The 24740-nt window shown below is 41.7% G+C and overlaps 1 protein-coding gene across 1 annotated transcript in view; it reads right to left on the bottom strand.

The window, feature by feature from the left end:
- Positions 1-345: 345 nt before the first annotated feature.
- brinp3a.1 (bone morphogenetic protein/retinoic acid inducible neural-specific 3a, tandem duplicate 1) overlaps positions 346-24740 on the bottom strand; it is a 47823-nt gene continuing 23428 nt past the window's right edge. The window contains exons 5-8 of the mRNA XM_068589887.1: positions 12393-12498; positions 11750-11986; positions 8419-8641; positions 346-2272 (exon numbers count right to left, since the gene is read on the bottom strand). Of these exons, the coding sequence (XP_068445988.1) occupies positions 1156-2272; positions 8419-8641; positions 11750-11986; positions 12393-12498 (1683 nt within the window). The 3' untranslated portion in view covers positions 346-1155. The remainder of the gene's footprint in view (positions 2273-8418; positions 8642-11749; positions 11987-12392; positions 12499-24740) is intronic.

The following is a 24740-nucleotide window of genomic DNA, read 5'->3' as shown; positions in this document are numbered from 1 at the left end:
TTAATAACAACCATAATGAAGGTGTTAACGTTAATGAAGGTATTAAAAAATGTAATGAAGGCGTTACCAACCTTAATGAAGGTGTTATTAACAACCTCAATGAAGGTGTTAAAAAAAGTAATGAAGGCGTAACGAACCTTAACGAAGGTATCAACAAACTTAATGAAGGTGTTAACAACCTTAATGAAGGTGTTGTTAACAACCTTAACAAAGGTCCTGTCTTTTAATGTCACAATCTATAATAAATTGGTTATGAATAGTATTGTCAGAAGGTGAAAATAAATATATTTTGCATAAAAAGTGAACGATATGTAGACCACACATAAAAAGTTGTTTTATTTAGTGTATTAACAAATTGTATTATACATTTTATAGACTTTTTTTTCCTTCTTTAGATTCACAAACAACAGCATTATAAAAATAAAAGCACATATAACATATTGTGATCACGGTGTTGTTTTCTTGTCTGCAAATCTGGAGTAATACAGCATCTATTTATTCATTTCGATTTTTTTCTTCTTTTTTTTCTTACAAAACTGTGTACAGCTTAAAAAAAGGAGTGAGTTTATTGTTGAATGAAAACTCTTAAAACAACGAGGTGCCCATCATGTGCCGGGTTAAAAGATGATAGTAAAATGAAAATGTGTGTTTATTTTTTTGAGCTTGGGAAATCAATGTGATGAGGAAAAGTACAAACAAAAAACATGCTGGTGTTGACATGTTTATAACCGTGAGGTGATAACATTGCTTGGGTAATACTTCATCAGCAAAAGCTTTTGTTTACACATGAGAGCAATTTCAAATTTGTGCAACCTACAAACGTCAGCACACTTGGCAACATATCCGTGGTGGGAGAGCTTTAAATTCATATTATTAACTGCCGAAGTTATTATTTCCATCAGGAGAAGAAGAAAGAAAGGAAAAAGAAAAAGGACGCTATGAGGCAAGTGTGGTGAAATCCTCCTTAAATTCTACAATGTTGTACAAATTTATACGAAAAGCTGACATGAGGATCTCGAATGCACTCTGGAGACCCATGACGACGGTTGAAAACGTCCCACGAATGTCCCGCAGCGAGGCTCCAGATTTGCTCTTAATCGTCGCCGTCGAGGCCGGTGTGATAACCGTTGTGCCGTCTGCGCGCCGGCCCGCTTATTAACTACATAATTTGGTTGTTTCGTATTCCATGGAGTTGGGCTGCTTGGCGCTGAAAGTCTGCAGCGCGGCCTGGATCCGGGCCACGTCCGTGGTGGACAGTTTGAGCCGGTGCCGCAGCAGACAGGAGAAGAGGTCCAGAGTCTGGGCTCCGGGTGGGGAGAGCCTGTTGACCCGATCCCGGATCTCCAGCAGCTGCAGCAAGGCCGAGTCCTGCGATCCCTGAGTGTATGGGTAGTCCAGCTGTAAAATCAAGTCCTGGATTGCTTCCGGGTCAAAGTGCATACTGTAGCCGTACACCTGGATGCTGTTGATCTTCATGTAGCCCAGATTCCGGCCCGGTTCCAGGTACTCCAAGGGCTCGTAATATACACTTCCGTTCCCGGTGCTCGAGGGCGCTCTGATGCGGCTTCGGAGGTAAAAGTGGACCGTTTCAAAAAATGTTTTCCACTTGTTGCCCAAAGTCAAAGTCCAGTTGTAACAGTCATACGGAAGGTCTAGTTTAGTCCTCTCCCAGTCCGGGTAGTTGTTCTGTTCAATGGGCATGATCCAGCTCTCAGAGTGGCTCCCCCCAAACGGGTTGATGTAGACCGACAGCAAGGGGTCCAGAGTGCTGTTCTTGGTAAGGCAGATCTGTAGAGACATCCCCAGGAGCATGTGGACATGGTTGGACTTGTATTTATTACTTTTCAGCGTCAGCAGCATCCTCTTCCTCCACGACGGGTCGAACCAGTTGTTGAGCCGCACGTCGTTGCTGACGAAGATCCCGTGGATGCTGATGCGGTTGTCCCGCTTCTGCAGAAGGTAGCGGAGCTCCAGGTCCTGCAGGTCTGTCTCAAAGCCGATGTAGTGGTCGGTGGAGTCGGGCACCTCGTTGCGGCACGCGCCTTGGCTCAGCATGTAGCCCTGGTTGCACGTGGCGCAGCGGGAGCGGTTCTCGTAGGAGCAGGAGGCGCACAAGGTGCCCTCCCCCACCGAGCAGGGGATCACGCCCTGGCAGGGCGGGTGCTCGTAGGGGCAGGAGCAGCTCCGGGTCTCCTCCAGGTACGAGCCGATGTGGTTGTTCTCACTGCAGTACATGATGGAGAGGATGTAGTTCAGCCAGTAGCTGAAGGGCCTGCAAGAGAAAATGTATTTATATCAATACGTCCATGTTTTTTGTAAATGAAGTATTTACAAAATAAACAAACTTCTTCCCCAGAAACATGTTAAAGGAAAAATTGTGATCATTCATCCATTTGCAGCCGCTTGATCCGGGGTCGGGTCGATTGTAATGTCTGGAAGGAATTTTTTAATTTTGTGACACATTTGAAGTACCTGTATACTGTAAAAGTCGGGTTACAAGCTGCTACAACCTTTGGTCGGTGTCCCTGCTAGCTAACCGCTAGCTCCCCGCTGTAGCCAGTTAGCGCTGCTGCTAGTTCCCCCTCGCTCTCCGACAACCACCGAAGGACCAGCCCCGGCTCGACGCCCGACTCAGGCGGCGTCGACGTGGGCAGTAGCAGCAGCAACTGGAAGTTAGCAGCAGCGGGTAGCTAACAGCAGTGCTGGCTTGTTACAGCGGGGACACCCACTGAAGGTAGGAGCGACTCATAACCCGACTTTTACTGTAATTATGAGGTAAAAAATGATATGTATGGACTAAATAATATATAGTACATATCTTCACATAAGCAAAAAAAGAAAAAGAACAAGAAATATTGGCTAAGGATTAATATCTCTTGTTAGCTTTCGGATGAATCAATGTCGGCGAGGGCAGAAGGTCGACAGTCTGCCACAGCTCAGTATCCCTTCTTATTCTTCGGAGACGCATGCCCACTTTTTTTTCAGACTTCACATTGCAGAATATGTAATGTGAGTGAAAAAAGTTCAGCACTAAAAGTTTGCATGACAAGCTGACAACAGAACAGAGTACTCAGATTGTGACTGCGATATTGTTTCATTTTGATTAGTGCTGGAACCAGCTCGCTTCTTCTTTTCCCAAACAGTCTCGTCCACTTTCCACCAACGAGAGGACCTCAGTCACGAAATGTAAATACAGAAAATGTTCATGTAAAATAGTTAAATGTATTCTCAGAAACAAATTCAAAATCTTGAGACTGTTTATGGAAAAAAGAGCAGATGGCATGACAAAAATATGTCATAAATCAGTCTTTCACTATCTTTGTTCTAAATCTGTCACTTTTCTGAATCCTCTCTTGTTGTCTTGCCGTGTTAGCAGTTTTGTTATTGTTCTCATGTGCAGCTGCTCAATTAATTTAGGGCAAACAATGGTGCATGAATAAGTAATTTACATTAAAAAAAATACATTTTTTGAAGGAATAATACAACATTTGTTCCAGCAGTTGTTTGAGTAACTGCAAGCGGTGTGTGTGCGGCACTGGGAATTTAAACTTGTATGATGCATATTAGATCAAAGCCGTTAAAAGTCCGCAAAGTTTCTTTCCACAACTTCACAAAGCTCAGTTGAGAGCAAATATATGAGGCGGGTTTCAGCTTTTCAAAATAAAGTTCTTCCCTTAGTACATGTCCCATTTCTACACAGGAACAAATACAACAAGGCAGTATTCAGTGATACCAAAAGGGTGATGAGACGATGGTGACAAATGTCGGGTGCATGTGCATGCACGCACACACCCACACACGCACACCCACACCCACACCAGTACCAAAGTAGATCAGATGGACGTAATTTGCATCACATTTAAAACAAAAGTGTCTCTCCCACTCAGATGACAACTGAACACCTTGATACTTTGGAAGTGAAAGCTCTGATATAAAAACTGCTTCAGCTATTAGTGAAGGACAGACATATTTTTTATAAAACGTAATCTCAAAGAGTTATGTAAATTTTTTGTTGGATTTGATACAACACATTTAAATGCAATTTGTTTTGATAAAACTATTTTAAGTGACACATTGAGACTCCTGGATATCATATTCATGCACGATTTGCATCGAAATGGCAAAGTTAATGTGATTATATCATGAGACTGTCTGCAATGTGATGGATAATGGTGATATTTTATACACGCGGGAAACATGTTTAGGGCAGTTGCGTGACGCATTACACCATGTCAAACATAAATGAGAAAAATAAATGAAAAAAAATGTAATGTCAGTGTTGCCTACATTTATTATGCAGTATTAAAATGAGGAAATATGCTACACACATGTGTCACTCTAATTCAAAATATAGGCCAATAAAGAATAAGGCTTCTAAAAAGATAAGTAAAAAAAATCATTTCAAAATGGATGTACCGTAAAAGTCAGGTTATAAGCCGCTACTACCTTTGATGGCCGTCTCCGCTAGCTCCCCGCTGTAGTCAGCTTGCGCTGCTGCTAGTTCCCTGCTAGCTTACTGCTAGCTTACTGATGCTGCTTTAGCACAACAGCAACAGCGGGGAGCTAGTCAACTACACATTTGTAAAAACATACATACATACGTACATACATACATACATACATATATAGACTCGTCCCCAAACGTCCCACACTGGCAAAAGTAACAACTCAATAAAAAGTACTATATATATATATATATATATATATATATATATATATATATATATATATATATATATATATATATATATATACATACATACATACATACATATATATATTAGTGCTGCCATATTAGCGTGTTATGAATGGCTTTAACGCCGTAAATTTTATTAACGGCGTTAACGCGTTTTCATTTCTCTTCTTTTTTCTCTCGCGAGCACCACGCCGGATGTAGGTCATCCGGAAGCAAAACAATAGGCACGCCGTTTGCGCTTGGAAGCTTTGCTAACGTTACGGTTTTGCAATGAATGGATGGTGAGCGTGATACGGCAAAATGAATGATAAGATGCGGTTCCTTTGACAAGACCGAAGTGGTATGAGCCGTTTGTCATTGTGAGCTGAGCTCTCATCATAGCTATCCAGTCTGAAACACCACTCGATGGCCAAGCACACAGCTGATGCTAACTCTGTGCCCCCTCGTCATAGCCAGACACGAATGGATGACTTGGGACAAAAACACATGGACACCACAATGAAGAACAAACTTATTGCAGCCAAAGCTAAATGGATGCTACAGCGTGTAGCCTGTTAGCGTTGTGGAGGATGAGGAGCTAGCTGATATAAAACACATCACATCCAACGACAGGACCTACAAAGCCTGACTGCTATGGCTCTCTCTCTCATATCTGAGCCATTCTTATATAGCATCATAAATCAAATACATATGCGATCACTGACCATGTGACCGCTGTGAGAATGGTTGTCAAATAAATAACCTGTGTTTTTCAAAGCTGCAGGCACAGATCACTAAGCATACAGTGTCAGTCATAGAATCTCTCTCTCTCTCTCTCTCTCTCTCTCTCTCTCTCTCTCTCTCTCTCTCTCTCTCTCTCTCTCTCTCTCTCTCTCTCTCTCTCTCTCTCTCTCTCTCTCTCTCTCTCTCTCTCTCTCTCTCTCTCTCTCTCTCTCTCTCTCTCTCTCTCTCTCTCTCTCTCCACTTTTTTATGTTGAAAAAACCATTAAAATGAAAGGGGAAAAAATTGCGATTAATTGCGAGTTAACTATGACATAAATGCAATTAAATATTCTAATCGCTCGACAGCACAAATATATATATATATAAATTGTTTATTTATTTTCTGGTGAAGAGCCGCTTGTGGAGTCTGTATAAACTTAAGCGTTTTGAACAAACAAGCCTCTTTAATAAATATAAGACAATATTCCGACTACCAAATCCCGGTGACATTTAGTCGACACAATGTGCTTCCAGTCTTAACAGCACCCAGCGGCTCTGAAACTCATCCGTTAGAGTCAGCTGTGCATGTCTCACCTCCAGAGTGGAGGCTGTGCACAGCGAGGGAGAGGAAGCTGTCCCGCCATCATAAAGCGCGTCGTGTCAGCAGGACATGTACACTGTCATGGATGCGCAGTGTGCGGCGCGGGCCAGAGAGAAGCTGGGTGTTCACTCTGCAAGCTGTTCATTGTCTGTCAGCTCATTTCACACTGATCAATGCATTACCCAAACTTTCTCCTTCTGCTACAGATTCAGTTTTTACGAGTAAGCAAAACTTTTTTCTCCTCTGAAAAGACACTCCACTTTTGTTCCATTTATCAACAGCAAAAAAATAAATAATCTTTTGTTGTTTGCGTCTGTGCCTGATATTCGGACACCTTGTGTTCTCTGAAAGCTCAAAAATCATGCTCCCCTTATCGTTAAAGACTGTACTAGAGAGTTACAATAGAAACTCCAAAATTGATTTTTGCCGTAGTGTTTTCGGTTTGCTTTTTTATCTGACAAAGACCCATGATGCAACATGAATAATGGCTGCAGAGATATATATGAATATTTCTTTTTTACAAAAAAGAAGAAAAACAAATCCATGAACTAGGTCGTTATACACAATACAATATGGAAAGAAACTGTAATTGAGGAAAACATTCTATTATGGGTATTTGTATGGAGCTTGTCAAAGTAAGACTTGTAATTTGCTCATCTAATTTTGTGTAGAGTTTGCCATATAATTTACCAAGTTAAAAGCATTTTTCAATTTTTTGCGCGTTCATATGAAAAAACACAGAGTCTCCTGCGATCTTTTGAGAGCACCGGGTTATTCAACACAGCAGAATCTATAAGTTTGAAAGTTTACTTCCATCACTCCCACTACATCTCATTACTGCCTTTGCTGCTCTCCCTAAATGTTCTGTCCAGCTGAAGCATTGAGAAATATTGAATATTGCATTCAGTGTAGATGGTGTTATTTGCCTGTATGTGTTCATAACCACTTAACCTACATGCCAAGTATTACTTCATTATCTCATCTCATTGTCAGTACTTGGTTTGTGTTGTTACCATTCTACATGGCCTCCGAACAGCATTGCCCCTTCAAAATAAAAGCTACCAGCCATGTTTAATATATCTAATAGGACAACAAGTAACATGTACTTAAGGAAATACTTAAAATGAATACACATGAAGAACAGGAGTTAAACATCGCAGCTTACTTAATGACTATTACTGGCTCAACCAATCACATTGCAGTGGACTGGAGAGCTGTAAGCTATTCAAAATTAGGACAAATACAAGTGTCATTTCAATACAAATTCTGAGATACTTTTCCTCCGTATGATGTAAGTCTACAATAATAAATAAAAGGTGAAGGCTATCACCTAGGGGTCCTTTTTCTCAGACTGTATCTCCTCTTCTAAACAGCGATGCCGTGAAAACACATGAAAAGAGACAACTTTTTTTGGTGCTGCTTTCCTTTTATTTCAGTGGCGGGTAAAATCTTGGTGCATTCTAATAATGAATAAGGACAAATTTAATTTGGCTGTTTAGTGGGCTGTAAATAATGTAGGATAGAGTGCATCAACGCTGTAGTTCATTGGCCATGTTGCTGCGAAAAGATTAGAATCTGCTTTGCTGAACGGGCCATACAAAAGCGGAACATTTTAAATTGCAGCCGCTCTCAGGTTAACAATGCATCTTGTGCGTATTTGTATGGTCTGATAAGATGTCGCAGGTAAGTGTTAAAATGAATGAACAGGAATGATATCCCCCGAGGCAATGAGAGATGAAGTTGCAGCTAAAAAAAAATCACATTGCAGAGCGTCTATTATGTAGTTCTCGCCCCAAACAGCTCCTAAAAAAAAAAACCCTGCATGGCTGAAATAGTTGTACTGACAAAATCAGCTCGGAGTTGGCAAACTATGTGACTTTTTTTCTTTTAAGAATCACACAAAAATAGATGGAACGATCTACTGAGGAGACATGGAAAACTTTTTTGTCTCGACTAGTTAACCAACGGGAAGAACTCCCAAACGTGGCATATTCTTTTTTAAAACACTGCACACTTTAATTTCACAGGAGGGTGGCTTTTGATTTCATGGATGTAAAGGAGAGTTGGGCTGGGAGTGCAGCAAAGTCATCAGATGTGACACTATAGCTCACTTCAGTGGGACCTCCGTTGAATATCAAAGCACCAACGTATTGTATGTATTATTTGCATAATGCATAGTTGAGAGAATAACAAAGTGCTGCGCCCAGAGTGGGCCGAAGAAAATAAATGAGCACTGCCGTTCACAGCTCGCTTGAAAGAACTTGTGATGTGGTTGCAGGCTTGGATTTTTTTCTTCTTCTTATTTTCACACATGCACAAGCACAGGCTGGCTTACACACACACACACACACACACACACACAGACTCACACGTCCGTATTAACAGAAGAAGTCAGCAGGAATACTTATCAGCTTCTCACCTCTCCCTCAGCATAATGATTCTGGGCTGAGTTCGACACCTCTTGCTGAGGGTGAAGAGCTTGTTGATGATGCGCCGGGCTTTGCTCAGGAGCTGCTGCCCGCCGAGCTCCAGCTGTCGGTAGCGCTGGAGGACGGTCGGCTCCATCTTCCAGAAGTATTGGATGGCGGACGCGTTCAGGGCGTAGAAAGTAGGAAGCCTGCGGACGAAGTTCTGAAACTCATCTGAAAGAAGAAGGGAGGCGAGAGTTAAACCCTTTTCTCACTCGCTCAGTTCTTTCCCCGCTTGGCTATTGTCAAACCAAATGAGAGACTCACTGGAAGTGGGATTGTTGTATAGAAAATAGAAAAAGAAGGCTCATACTAAATACACTTTGGGGCAGTGGTTGGCTGTGGATTTTCTACCTGTGCCTTCAGTGCTTCAATTATTGAATAGCCAATAACTTCTCCGGGGCTAATTCTGCTGGTTAGTCTGATAAAACATTATAGACATGAGAACACAGCATAATATTCGGTATGCTGACGACACAATGCACATCTGAGGCCTTCCATAACAATATCATCATCAATCTAATCATGGGGAAGTCAATGCAACACAGACGAGAAAATGACTTAATTAGTTCAAGATATCTTGATGATTTAGCATTTGATTAGAAAACCAATTAAGTGTCAATGGCATCCCTTGTGATTATGCAAGGTGTGTAACAGGTTCCTATGAAATTAATAAGCTGATTAAACAGCTTGTAATAAAATATATTACAGGGGTATTTGGGGTCGGGGGGCTCCCGTGTCCTAGATATTAAAACTAGCGACTACACGGTGCGGCTTCCGTGTTTGTTGATAAAATTCCACATATTCATTTGTATTACATTAAATAATATTATAATCATAATATTTATAATTGGATACTACAATTGCGGTTTCAGTGTGCCGCCAATCCATCACAATGGAGTTTATATTCATGTCTTTTCCAAAATGTTATCACTTCATCATTTTACCCAACTCGACATTATAACATTATGAATTCTTAAGTTATGGACAACAATTTGTTCTGTGAGGTCACAGTGACCTTGACCTTTAACTCAGAATCGTTCCGTCTCGTGCTTTTATGAAGGGTGGTATAAAAATAAGTTAACTATTATAGGTAATAACCGTTGACCGAGTGTATTTTCATGTCCACTACTATATTCTCAGGGGAAAATATAGATTCATAAAGTACAGTACACAGAATAGTGGCTAAACTTGGTCATCGTGTTGTGTTTCCAGTGACAGGTTGAAACCGCATGCTGCTGCTGAGCTGGACCATTATCTTATCACCAGGACAACCATAGCTCACACCTAGGAAACCCACTTTCTGTCCACCATTATTATCTTGTGAGCCTCTGAACCCCCCAACCCCCCTCCCACACACACACACACACCCCACCCCTCCCCTTGGTACCATTTTATAAATAGAAGTCACTGTCAGATCCGAGTGGCAGAAGAACAGACACATTCTGGGCAATTGGTGTTGGAGAGTAGAGTAATGATGTGTACCAGGAGGCTCATTTGGCAGATTCTTCTTAAATTGCTAAATTATGAGGTTACAATTAAACACAAATCTGTCTTTGTTTATTTTACAGAGATATCCCAATCAATTTGACAACAACTCCAAAATATTAGAATGTGTAAGGTCTCATGGATCCGTATTGAGCCCACTGACGTGTACGTATGATATTACACCGTCCGTTTCAGTTAACCGTTATGAATATGACTCATTACTTATCACCAAGCAACTGTATGAGGCCATATAATGAAGATGCTGATCGATCCCTCATTCAGTAGAAGGTTCAAACAAATCCGTCCGCCATCAACTGACTATGGGAGCCTCCTTTAACGATCCAAGTCGTAATTATTAATCGGCGATGTCATTTGTTCTCTATTTGATCCAAGTCACAAGTGGATCCCCGGGCGTTTCGAGGGAATTTACTTATTTGTCTTGATTGGATTCAGCAACTGCAACTCTCAAAGCACCTCACCGCCTAAGTTATCGCAAGCCGTGAGGTAAGAACGTCGCCCTTAGTACAGACGCGCAGAGCCTGTAATGACAAATTCAGCCAGCGAGGCGCACAAAGAAGCGCTTGAGGCAGAGCTGGGAGTGACTCGATGCCCTCAGGGTGTGTGGATGCAGCTCACAGTTTAAATAATGATGGGAACACAGAAACAGAGCTTTGTTGGAACATTCAGTCAAACGTGTGATACGTTGTCAGGGTGCAACATTTGAGTAAATGTTCAAAGTTTGCGACAGGCAGTGTGCCTGATTGCTAATAACAGCACTTTGGAAAAAAAATGCTTGTTTGAAAGCTTGTACAAATCATCCCAAGTGAACACCTGGAGCAAAATGGTAAGCTGTAAAATGGTTGGAAATCAACTGCAAAGTATTACATCAGAGACAGCGAGCAGAATACTGCTACTGTGTTTGCTTATGGGGCGGGATGACTTCCCCGAAAAGCTTTACTGTAAATGCTACCCTTTCTTTTTATGAAAATTGAGATTTGCACAATGCAATTTCTGCAGACAGACAGGCTGAACGCTGAAGAGCACCGGGATGTGACAGATTTAACTGAAACGAGATTTTTGCCTTTAATATTTCTGGCTGTATCAGGGAAACTGAGGGAAATGTTGCCGATCATTATTCTGCTTTATGACGGGATTGGATTGAAAGGATTGTTTACCCATCAACTTGATGAAGTACCTTCATTTGTACATCGTCATTATTTTTAATGATAATTTACCAGATTGTCCGACAAAAAATGTATTGATAATGAGCCACTCATTTTAAAATAATAAAATATAATGACATTAGTGAAATTAGCTAATAATTTGTTCATTCCTATGACTAGTGTATGTAATATCTTTTGCAACATGTTTAACAATTGTTTTACAATGGTTACATTACAATCTACCAAAGGGCAATTACAAATATGTAAAAATGGGTCTTCTTATATTTATGAGAAAGACAAAAGGTAAAAATGATTGAATTTCAAATCTTCGACCACAGCTATTAGTGCAAATTCATCAAATCTCAGTCATTGCAGCTAATAGCCATGACGTGCCCTTCTCCGTTGATTTCTTATAACTTTGCAGGATGCTGCTTTACACATTGCCGCTCTGTGTACTGTTGAATTCTCATCACATTGATTGGACGTAATTGGCCCTTGTTTCGCCTTTCGGTCTCTTTTTTTTCCTTCTTTTTTTTGCCCATCGGCTCCTCTAACAATAGAGTCTAATTTGCTGTCAGTGTGAGGGTCACAGCCGATGAATGAGTGCACCAAAAAAAAGGAGAACGCTGACCTGACTCCTCAAAGTCTTGGTTGGCCGTGTTCCAGGAATCTCGGATTTTCAGCACGCTGGCTTCCATCGCCCTCAGATCCACCTCGGGGCAATTACACTGCGGGTAGTCCACTTTGCACTGGCACCAGCAGTCGTTGTCCCGGCACACAAACTGGCCCTCCTCATTACAGCCGATGTAGCTGAGAGCTGCCTGCACGAACCTGGCCCTTAGGTACTCTGGCAGTATGGCCTGGAGGCCTGTGTCAAGGACAAAAACATGATGAATGTCACATGGATGTATGGAATATGGAGCTACAAGCACTTTGGCTCTTGCAGAAAAGACGGCTGTTGTACACTACATCTGTATATCCCTATTTTTTTTGCTTCACATATGCTTAACGTCACATGCAATATGCTGGGATTCACTTAAAGTTTTATTTTCACTGCACATTTCTGCTACTTTGGTTCTGAATCATTACAGTCTAGGACTCACTTCATAACCCGGCAAGGATGCACGGCAAGAAGGAAAGAAGAAGAAAAGCCAAAGAGTGATTGAAGCTAAATTCGTTCTGACACGCTCATGCTGCAGTTATAAACTTGCCAAAGAACAGACACTGCGACAATTCCATCAGAAATTGGGGGAGTTCAATTATGAATGGCCAACCTTGCAAATGAATCTTGTTTTCAGGGCTCTGAACCAAAACGGAGCTGACAGAGTCGAGGTTGTCATAGTTACTGCATCCGAGAGGGCCCGTCCTTGTTTCGGTCACCTAAAGGGAAGAAAACAGAAGCACATAATAATAATGCACACGAAGAAAACACACACAGCGATGCCATTAAATATAGACGCAGGGGAAGATAACGGAAAATTAAAAGAAAGCGCACATGCCTAACTGTCAAGCCGAATAAAACGAACAACACCCTTCGCTTTCTCGTCTTCATCATCCCATCACTTAGACCTGACCTATAACTTTGTGAGCTTGTCGGCTGGAAATTGAGTTGCGATAAGGATCCCAGGAGCAGAGCGTAATGAGTAAGCCGTGGTGTCATTTGTCAAATTTATTTCGACATTGTGTTTCCCCATTATAATGCCCCTTGACACCCATAACATGCTAAAATCTATTGTGATGCTAGTGTAAGCATGTCCTATTCAATTATACACACACCTGAGGATTCATGTAATTGCTTGATGAAAACTTTTGCATGAGGTATGCAAGATCTGCACACACAGGCTGGGATGTGGTGAGAGGATTGGCACTCAATCTCTCAGTTTGGGAAGCTTGATTGAATTGGTGGAGAAGTTATTATTAAGATCGTTATTCTTATCATCCATTAAAAAGAACTAGATACGGTGTTTTTTTTATTATTTATTCCACATGTCCTCTTCATGTCAAACATGCCGACATCACCCACAATGTGACTGACATCACTGGAGGCCATTTACCAGATTGTACACGGCTTCATACGGAAAAGAAGGCTTTTTAAAAAAAATATATTGCACCCCTAAGGCCTGTAAACACACTCTGATATAGAAAATTGGACATGTTCCACACGTGGAGCACAAACAAGTTTGACTTTCGAGTTATCAGGATGCTCCACATCAAGGGAGGGGCCCCTTATAGCGAGCTCACTAGTGTTTCCTTTCACCCTGCCGCTCGGCCTCAGGCTCATCCACATCAACAGGGGAACGCACGTCTAAAAGGAAAAAGTATTTTTGGCTCAATGTTATCATGCAACTCACACCGAAGTTAAAAATCCACATGGGCACCAAGTCAAGTAGTTTTCTTTTTTGTTGTGGGCTTGTTTGAACTTATTTGTTGTGTTCTTCTCTACAAAGTAACACCACTTGAACCTAATGGTTTTGTTGCCTAAACCCTAAACCAAGTTGTTCCCTGTGAAGACGAAAAAGTTTGTTTTAAGACTGAATGCATGTAATGAGCGGATCAACACGTGCTGCACAGACAATAAGGGAAAAATAGATATCGCACAACCGTTATATGAGGATATGTTGAAGTACTGAGTGAATTAAGATTGTGACCTGATGGTGCTTCTATGGAAAAGTCAGTGGATCACCAACATTATCACAAATGGTGGGGGACATGATCCACTATCTTTTCAGAAAATTAACTCAAAAAGTGGACTTCATAGAAGCACTAGACCAAGACCGGTCAAGAAACACACAAACACAGAGTTGCGCAACAAATGCAGTTTCTGGTATGATGTTGCAACAACAGAAAAACCCTATAGTAAAACTACATTTCGTGGTCTCAGTCTGAAGAAACACGCTGCTCTGATGTCTGGTGGTTCGGCGGCAGATACGTCTGTACCGCTTGCCAGGCGGCAGCTGGGTGAACGGGCCGTGGCTCGGGTGGGTATTGTCTTTTAATATCCTTTTAGACTTTAGTGTGACTGGTGGCATAAAGACAGCCAGAGCAAGATTATAGAGACTCCTTGCTTCTTCTTTTTTTTTTTTACAGCTTTCTTTTCTCCACATCAGGGGCAAATATCACAAACTCCTGTCGAGTTGCTACAATGGGAGCTCACGTGGTGAAACGAGGGATCGTTCGCAATTTTGTTGTGCTTGTGGTGAAGCTGAAAACCGACCGAATAGGGTTATTATAGTCAGTAGGTGTGATTGCTTCAATCATGTCAAAGTCACCCTTTATTTTCCCCCCATTCTCTTAATAATTGTGCAGTTTGCACACTGGCAGTCTGACAGTGTAGTGCAGGAGAGAACAGTGTAGAGCCACTTTCACCACGAAACACATGATGTGACTGTGTGGGACGTGTAAAGTCTACTTGTGAGAATGTATGACAGCAAAATTCTGCTATTGAGGGTTGGAGCATATTCAATAACTAAACAGGTTTGTTTAGCATGAGTTACTCCTGTCCCAGGAGAACTCTTGTATAAATCCAGGAAGCGCTTGTCTGGAAACACCAAACACGTTGGCAGAAGTTGCCGGTTTGGCACTGAGAGAGTTATGTCCCAGCCAGCCTACATGGAGGATGTGCTCACCCTATTTGTCCACACTCCATGCATCATTATGGCATCTGTGTGCATCTGACACAACAGCTATGTGTACATAAATTGTCAAGAAAAACCTTTGCTGCAGGTTTGAGGATTTATATCCGACAGCTTTAATCCAAAAAACGGCATCAGAAAGATGGTCCGCTCATGAATGCTGGGCTTTGTCGCGAGTGATGGAAGCACCAGCTGGAGGCAGTGAGGGGACCTGATTTAATTTTATTCTGAGTCGGGTGAATTTACTCAGAACAGGTGCACACATGTAGGAGGGAAAAGAAAAAAAAATCACATCAATTGACACACGTGCAGACAACTCTGTCCATGAGCCTGTTTATTGGAAGGAGGTGTTCATGCAGAGGCCTGTGGACACAATAAGATGTGTGTGTGTGTGTGTGTGTGTGTGTGTGTGTGTGTGTGTGCAGGGATTGTCTAGATTGTGAAGAAGACATTGTTTGTCTGAATTATCAATAAACATCAACGTGTCCTCGTGTATGTAAATAACGTTGCTATTTGCTTGGTAAATTCCTGTGGTTTGCACTCTGAACTTTCCACCTGATCTGAAATAGAAGCCAACGTCCCCGTCACTTCTACCGCCAGCGTGGAGACCAAAATAGGAGCAAAAAGTCCAGCTTTGAGTGTCAAATGCGAATGTAACATGTTGGCAAACAAGAACTAAACTATGTTTCTTGTAGAGCATCTGTTGTTTCCTTGTTTCCCCATTAAACAAGTGGAATGAACCCGTCTCCTCCCTGTTTTTAATTTAAAGTACCTTTGGCGTGCCAGGAGGAAATGATTCTCTGGAACAAATTAAGCTTCTTTTAAGCTGTTCCGGCAGGTAACTGATCCACAGCTAGATGTGTTTATTTCTATTACCTGTTGGGTAATCTATTAAAGCTCACGGCTCATTTTTTTCTGGCTTAAAAAGAATCATTGTAAATTAAAATGTTCTGATTCAATAGGTGGGTTGACTGAATATAGTAATAATACAAAGAAAGCATGACAGAAATACCATTTTTATGGAGACTGCTGATTTTTTTTAAAACCATTGAGCTACACTTTGCTGTAATAATTAATCAGAGACTAATGTATTAAGATGCATTGTATAAAAATGGCTTTTAACGCAGTAAGTGTGTGCAAGCGTAGCAGACATATTATACTAATCCTATTCCTCTTCAACATTGAGTTGCCCAAACGGAGTCTGTGTATTCACTATAAGTTATACTGGATAAAAAGGCAGGATTTTTGTACTTTTGAAGGGCCAGAGGGAGACAAAGTGGTTTTAAAATGGTCCGAGTTGTGTTTACAAATGAGTTCATGCTGATAGCTCTGCTGCTCTAGGTTGTATTACACTCAGGTGAGCTATTTTTTGTGGCACAAAAAAAGAAAAACAGATCGATAAGCTGCACATATCTGAGATTGTTCATGTAAAAAAAAATGAAAAAAGAGCGCAAAGGCCAACATGAACACACACAAAGACCCTGATAATTGCACAAGGTTTATAGAGTAGGCTAAATGAAGCAGTAAATAAGCTGTTTTCAGACAAAGGCAAAAGAGATATACAGGACAAGTAACTGGCAACGACTTGTCAGTGTGAAACAGAATACCTTCTGAGACAGCCATTCAAATATCTCACAAAAATGCAACTAATTTATATAAAGGCTAAAAGACATAACAGCATATGTTTGCTAAAAAACACGAAGACCTAAAGAACACTCTAGAGTCCCTCTTCTCCTTCCCAGCTCACGGTCAGATTGTTCACAATCGCAGCTCGATCACCCTTGACAAAAGACTGATTTGTAGCATGCGTATATTTAAGCTCCACGGGCAGCAAAGATAAACTGCCACCCGGAAGGGAAATCCATCTCCTTTCGCTGTCACTTGCAAATTATTACTGAAACACCGTGACGGTGTCTTCTTTTATTAATATTTTCCCAACAGTCCAATCCAAGTAACATCATCTCCTTGCCAGACTAATGACAGCAACTGTGGTGTTCGGCCAGAAGGAGAAAGAAGACTTCTACTGCTGTGGGCAAAAATAGTTGTCTTGCTTTTGACATCTACAAGGTCAATGGAGAAAGTATATTCAGAGAGACCTGAGGATGAATAAAAGCTGGCGGCTCTCTATGTACTTTCTTTTTCTCACACCGCCTCACCATGTCCGTCTAAAAATGTCATTATCTTTTTCCTTTTAGACAATTGTTCGAAACTGTCACACTTTAATCCACCAGGGAGATCATGAGATTGGTTGTATGTGCGCCCGTGAGTGATTGAGTGAGCACAAATGTGTCCGTCCACAGCTAATTTCACATTCTGCTGCAGCACAATGCATGATGTTTTAGGTGGTCACTTATACATGCATGCTGAAGGACCGCCAGTGGGTTGTTCGACTCAAGCTTTCTTAAAACAGCTTTTTTTTGGGGCACAATTCAATGCCGTCTTATATGACAACTTTGAGCCAATCGTCTGCATGCGTCATTGCTTATTCTTGAGTTTAAATGTTTCGAAAAGGTTTTTTTTTTTTTGGGTATAGCCAATTTTTGGGTCGTATGTTGCAGTGGTTGCTCTGCTTAGTGCACTTTTATAGTTCACACATGGATTCTCGAGTGAGTTTGTGAGGCTACAGCAGTGCTTCTCAAACTTGTTTTGTCACACCCCACTTTGGAGGAACAAAAATGTTGCTGTTATCTCTGTGAGATAGGGTTTTTTGTAGTTTTTGTATTGGCAAAACGCCAAGAATAGGTAAGTCAGCAAGAGTCATGGCCATCGCAGCAGCATAAACTGTTAATGCCGCAACGTAAACATTTCCACGAAAGTACAGGCATTCCTCCATGTATTTATTAATTACGTTTTATGTCTGTGTACTTTGTGCTTTTGTACTGTGTGAAATTCTCATGCAGTACATGGGGAGTGATCATCCTGAATCCACAATGTAGCCGGTTCGATCCCTGGTCTTCCCATAGCTGACCTTTGAATTTGAATAAGTTCGTCCTTCAGTCCAAATGAATGTTTGCGAGAAACTCGCTCATGGGACGGACGCAGGCGTGTGTGTAAAATTTGCCAAAATTCCCATTCAGGCGTTCCTGTGAATGGGCTTTCATGGACAACGTCCGGATACGACTGTCGCCTTGAAAACACTTAACAGAGCTACTGCTTAGTAATGTATAATTACATGAATGGTGTCTTCTGAATACAACAATGTCATCATTTTAGGTTGGCAGGGCAGAAGCAGCGATGTGGGAGAGGGAGAGTAACTGACTTAAATTCTTCTTTTTTATTATTGATGCGTTAACACGATTAATTAAAATCTGAGTGGCCTCCGTAGGGATCCACAAATTAATTTCTAACACAGACAGATGTCCAACCTAAAGAGTAAAATTGACCAAATGCAAATCTAAAGATGGCTTTTCTATGCATAGCAATGAGACCATCTGCAAAAAAGAACCCAGTGGAGCAGAGCATGTGTGCACAGTCAGCCTTCTCTATTAGAAATCGACCCCAAAAAGAAAAATCCTTTTTGTATATTTCACGACTTTCAAGACCCTACGGGGCCTTTTTTTTTTTATTGCTAAAAGCCAGAAAACATACAAGTGATTCCAACAATGTGATATGCAAATGGCAGAGATCAGTTGGTGGGGGAATTATTAATGTGCCATAATTGAGTACAAGATAATTGTGCTGACTGTGTTGGAATAACTAACAGCTGCATTTAATGGAACATTTAATTGCACTTAAAGGCTTTCCTAGAATAAGCAGTTTGCGATGCTTACACATGCTGCGGACGTGACTTGTTTATCTTATTACTATGAATTTCTCTTTGCCCTCTAGGCTTGCCGTTTGATGTCTTCTCACTGTCTAAATGCTCCTTTAGAATTAATTAATCATGAAAATACATCTTGCGTAACCTCTAGAGTCCTAAAATCTTTAGCTTATTCAAATGTCTTTCGGGCTGACTTGTATGGATGGATGCAAATGTATCTCACCGTGGTAAAAGAAGTGTGTTGTTGTTTTTTTCCCCTCACACTATTGTTCTCACGATATGACAAAAAAGGCAAATGATCAATTTTAATAAATTCCCAAAGCTCAATACTCATTTTAGTTTTGCATTAGGGGAAAGCCGTATTCCTCCTGCGCTCTATCTGTATGTCTTCTGCAAATCACCATTGTTCACAGAATCCGTGAACAAGCACGCGTTTAAGCTGGCAAGCTAAATAAATACAACTCTTATCAGATTAGTGCTAAGCTTCACAATCTTCATATGGGCATATAGAATATTGCCCTACAGCGAGGAAAAAGGAGAGCTGACTACGGCTGACAAATCACTGGAAGAATCTCCATAAAGTATCTTAGTGGGGTGATTGATCAGCACTGTGCTTCTCTGGAAGCATGAATGCCATTCTTCCCAAAGATACTTTTTTATTTGGTGTTTTAGTGGAGATCCCTGTCTGTCTCTGCAAGATTCAAAGTCCATACAAAGACGCAAATTAAAAATACTGTCAAAAATATGGATACAAGCCCATGGAGCGTCTATAAGCAGCAACGCCGCCGCCGCCGCCGTATTCATGCCTCCGAGATGTTATTTTGGGTGTTGATGGATTTGGTACAATAATAGACGTTGGTATCAACGCGACGGGGGCTAACGGGAGTGACGAGCGTTTCGGTGTGCACGCGGCCTCACACGGGCTTCCTAAATCTAATATAACCGCTCAACTGCGGTGAGATCTGATGACTTAACGCCACAGCATAGATGATTTATCATTTTCATCTAAGTATTCCTTCATGCCTAAAAGAGTCGACAATTTCCCTTTTAATTTCTCACCCGTGTGCGTATTCAAAGCAGCGGCAGGCGAACGTTCTCAAGTCAGCCCTTCATGTTACGGCCCGCCGGTGAACATGTGGGCTCTGCCTTGCTGCCAAACACCGCTGCTTGGAAAGTTGACATAGTTCCACTCTCAGGCAACACAACGCAGCAGCTCGCGAGAGTGTGCTGTCTCAGGACGAGTCATTTCAGCTATCGGCGCGGTGTTGGCCCCCGTAACTGGATTTAACTGCTCAGCTGCTGGTCGTACAGCCAAGAGAGAGAGAGACCGAGAGAGAGAGAGACAGAGACAGAGACAGAGAGAGAGAGAGAGAAAGAGAGAGAGAGAGAGAGAGAGAGAGAGTCGAATACTGTGTTCCCACAAGAACACTCTGAAGTTAGTTTAAACATGCTTTTTGTGGGAAATAACTACAGCAAATATAGAAGGCAGGATAATAAAACAAAAGAAGAACACACACACGCACACGCACACACACACACACAAATACATGAAGACGAATGAGTAGGAAATGTTAAATAAATCAATAAAACACATGTATTAAAGTGTTCTCCCTCACTCGGCCAAGTAGGAAGTCACCACAATATAATGTCTGATTTAACTGAATATTTATAGATGATGAATTGAATAAAATTAACCCGGTACGAAGACATGATGCTACAAGTTGGCAATTAAAATAGCGGCATAATCTAAATGAGATTACGCTTCGTCTTGCAGAGTGTAGAGATGGATGAGAAGCTGTGCTCTGTCGGTCTGGGGCCTTGGAAGGGCAGCACAGCACTTAGCCTGTTAACATAGTCCACTGATACACACAGCTCCAAGGCACATCTATTATTTAAAATTGTAAGGATTTAATATTGTTATAAAACTGGTTAGGTGAGAGCATTTTACCGATGGAGATTCATCACTTCAGCAAATCCAGAGTGTGAATAAACGGCATAAAATGTCACTTAGTGAGCTTGTGTTGTCAGAATGAGCAACAATAAGCTTTAAATGGCTGCACTTTCTGCCTGCTGGAACTAGAAGAAGAAAAATAAAAAAAGCACAAGACAGCCATTAATGTTTCATGAAAATCATGGTTCATTTCAGAATCGCCTCATTTCGCTGCACCTTCAAGAATTGTCGTTGGCTTAATCACCACGGGAGAGGGAGATGTGCAAATCCACATTTGCATCTGAGATAGGAGCGTTTTCCTGCTGTTTATTCAGTCTTTGAGGATTTCAATGCATGTTTTAAGACCACTTTGTTGCACTGGCTTACACTATAATGTCAACCAGTGAGGGATAAGCTTCTAAACTATAAGCAAGAGAAAGCAGAAGAGGAAGGAAAAAAAAGCATCAGAATGAGATTATTATGAGGAAAAATGCATTTATAAAAAGCCTCTTAACGTCACAGGGGAACAGAGGGGAACCTTTGGTAGAAGAAAGTGGAATTTAATACTGTATGTGGTGTTTTGCTCACTGAGACGCTCAAAAGGAAGCTACTGTAAGCAATGCTATTTTACAGGAAGTATCCGTCACTTGTAAAGAAGCCAAATAAGCATATCGGATTCTGCATATTCTTTGACCCAGCTATATGTTTGAGAGAAATAGCTAGGAAGCTAGGAAGCTAATAGAAGGGAATGCTTAACATTGGAGATGAGATATGAGAGTAATCCAGGCGCTATCATCCATTTACTCATCCCATACAATTATCTGTGTCTCCTTCACCCGTCGCGTATCACTGAAAGCAAACCTGTGGATCCCTTTAAAAGGTTAAAGGGGTTGAAGACATGGTGAAGAGACAAGAAGAAAGGACATTTATGTTTCTTTCTGAATAACGAAGAAGAAACAAATATCTGCCAGTAATGAATTATTCATCCACGCTTGTGATAATGCAGCGCTTTGTTTTGTTTTGTTTATCCTGCCATCAAACTGCCCCCCGAACCCAGGGAGCCGTGTTCTCTGAAACCGGTTTCCTCGGTAGCCGTAATCAGATTTCTGGAGCCCGAACTTGTACTTGTGTTCTCTTCCCCCGGCCCGACACAATGAAGTGCATCGCCGCACGGCTGACTGAACACTAAAGGCTTCGCGCGGCAAATTGTGTCAAACATTCCTCATCGCTGCTGCTGCTGCTCCTCCTCATCCTCCCCCTGTCAATGATATTCTCCTCCTAAACTTTAGTTTAATGAATCTTCAATACAGAGGCGCCTGGGCCGCAAATCAAAAAGGTAAGCTCGTTGATTGATGCCGAATTTCCTGCGGAGCCGCCGCCGCCGCCGCTTCCCCGATCCCGGGCTTAAAGGCCCACTGAATAAGGCCCGTCGGTCCTCGTCTCATCTCTTCTGTGCAGTCGCACATGACACCTTAACTCATCCCGCAAAATGTTTGACAAATGATTGGGGCTCTCAGAGGAAATTACAGGAATGGAGGGGCTGATTCATCACACTATGTAACAGCAGAGACGTTTTTTTTTCCCTTCTTCTCCGGCACTCTTATCTCATTTTTCCGTCTTTGATTATTTTCCAATGCTGCTGCTCTGAGTCGCCCAGGCCTCAAGGCCAAGCACTTCTACTATTTAAACTATATTATCTCTCCAAACCAGGGGACCAGTGCTCTTCTTAAAAGCAGCTTTGTTTTGGCATCCGTCTTCATTGGGGTGAGGTAAAAAAAAAAAAAAAAAGCCATGTTCGGAATTAAAGGCAGTTGAAGTTGTGAATATTTTACATCAGTCACCTGAAAATGCCTCGCAAACAAATATACCCCAGAGGGCCCTTCCTCCATTCATCTCAATCAGATGGGTTTTTAGCAGCACTTTGGTTCAGTGGAGGCTGCCAAATCAGCTCAACGTCCTCTTGCCAATTCACTTTCTAAAATGTACAGTTTTATCTCCGATGGACTGTATAGAGGGGCATCAGTGAGAAGGAGTCGATGAAAAATGGGCAGCGGCTCAGGAAAAGGCGAGCAACTTAGCGCTGCAGCTGCAGCTACATCGTCAGAAAGAAGGATATAGACCCGTATCTTTCTGCCAATGGATCGCTACTTGCTAATGGCTGCTTAATGTAGCGTGTACAAATTAGTAACAAAAAACAAAAAACTTTGAGATTGCATGTCAGAGTGTTATACTGGGAAACAGTTTTCTTCAAAATCATTCTTTGTGCTTTGTTTACAGAGAAAGGGTCGACCACGTAGGCCTTTCGGTGCATGTTGGTGCACGTAAGCTAGCAAAAGGGCTACCGCTCTGCACTGTTCTTATAAGGCAGATACAGATGATAGCGCCCCTCCCTCCCGACGAGGTCGTTACGCTAATTTAGCCCCCCACCGTCCAGCTCTGCCTGAGGTGAACAGTGTTAACTACGTGAGCACTGCTGCTGCTGGGGCAGCCGTCGCTACAGTGAGAGTCAAGAAGAGGCAGACCACATGCTCTGAATCTAGTTTTGAGCCCCTTTAAGTGGTTCAAGTCAGCGGTCCCCAACCACAGAGTAGAAATGTGATTGATTATTAAGGACGGAGAGACGTTTTATTAAAAATGGATGAATCTGGGCATTCAGTTATGGAGTAGACTGGAATAAAGGTTTAAGTTATGGAGTAGACTGGACTAAAGGTTTAAGTTATGGAGTAGACTGGACAAAAGGTTTAAGTTATGGAGTAGACTGGACTAAAGGTTGAAGTTATGGAGTAGGCTGGACAAAAGGTTTAAGTTATGGAGTAGACTGGAATAAAGGTTTAAGTTATGGAGTCGACTGGACATACAGAACACACGTTGGGTGTTGTTGTCTCCCATCACCCCACGACGGGATCAGCTCGTTGCAGAAGAAACAAGCTCAGTGTAATGGGAGGTGTATTTTTATGCACTTTATATTTGTTTTCATGCCGGTCGTATCATTTCATTACATCATATTTATTGCATGATATTTATTACGTCATATTTTTTTGCATACATCGTGAAGGCCGGCCAGTGGAAATACTGTCTTACACAAAATTGGTAAGTGGGGCAAACAACGTTGAGGACCGCTGCTTTAAAGTCAGTAAGGAAATAAATGCCTCACCAGGTCTAGCTTTTCTTATGTCAGGATGTCCTGTTTACTTCAGTTTTTATATTATTGTAATGCGTCAGAGAAAACTAACACATTTTGTAAACATCCCCTTCAAAGAACCAAGTTTTCAGTGGTTTCTGACATTTAGTAGACCATGGTTAATATAAAAAGAAAAGATGAATGTTTCAAGCTTTAGTCCAACATAACCATTGACATTAGTGTTACTGACAATGAATCAATGGAGACACATGGTTTTCTCTAGCAGATTAATGCTCCCATTAATTAACATCCGTAACTTTAGATCTGGGGATGACCCCTGAGCCGGATCGCTCATGAAGACTGAGCTGGACCCAAACAAAATTAGTATGTTGAACTTCAGCTCATTCTCCATACACATACATGTCAGAATAGAACATTCATGAAGATACAGTAAAAGCAATGCATGAGGTTGATTAGTCAGCTGTGTTTGGGGGTGAATACATCCAACAATAAAAGAAAGTCCCACTGCTGAGACATGCGTTATCACCGCAGACAGAAGAAACAGACTGAAGAAGCCGACAGTGTCTCAGATGGGCGTTTCTGGCAGCTTGTGGATATTACCTACATTCCGTGACGTTAATCTGTTGTTTACCACAAGCAGGTGTAAACACATTAAAGCCGCGTGAGGAACAAAGATTCCTCAGAGAAGCACCGAGAGCTCCGTCTGCACTGTGAAGGGCAAACTCGGCCAATTCAATTAATTCAGCTTGATAACAACTGACAGAGTGATGAATGAACACACTCTGCAAAGCAGCGAAAGATGCAAGGTGATATTTACATCTTGAGCATATATATCTTGATATGCATAACATGCCTTTCCATATAAGTGCATGTGCACGGATGAAAGTGATCTCTGGTCTTGCTCGAACTATCATCCTCAGGGCGTGTGCCCTGTGTCCATAGGTTACTCCCATGTCATATCAAAGTGCATGCAATGCCATATTAGAGAGGAATACGTTATATGGTTAATCATGAAGGATGTCAGTCAGTTTATTTACTTGTATAAAGTGTTTGAATTACATGGAGATGCTTTTCACATCAAGGCTATTATTTTGTAGTCGTGCACTGGATGCCGGCTGTGGGACGCTGGCTTCCAAAGTGCGTGAAGTGGCACCCATG

This window comes from Clinocottus analis, unplaced genomic scaffold, assembly GCF_023055335.1.
Source record: "Clinocottus analis isolate CAN_PGR_092001 unplaced genomic scaffold, fCliAna1.0.p SCAF_23, whole genome shotgun sequence".
Taxonomy (NCBI): Eukaryota; Metazoa; Chordata; class Actinopteri; order Perciformes; family Cottidae; genus Clinocottus; species Clinocottus analis.
The sequence above is the reverse complement of the archived record's forward strand: the minus strand, read 5'-3'. Positions and strand labels throughout refer to the sequence as shown.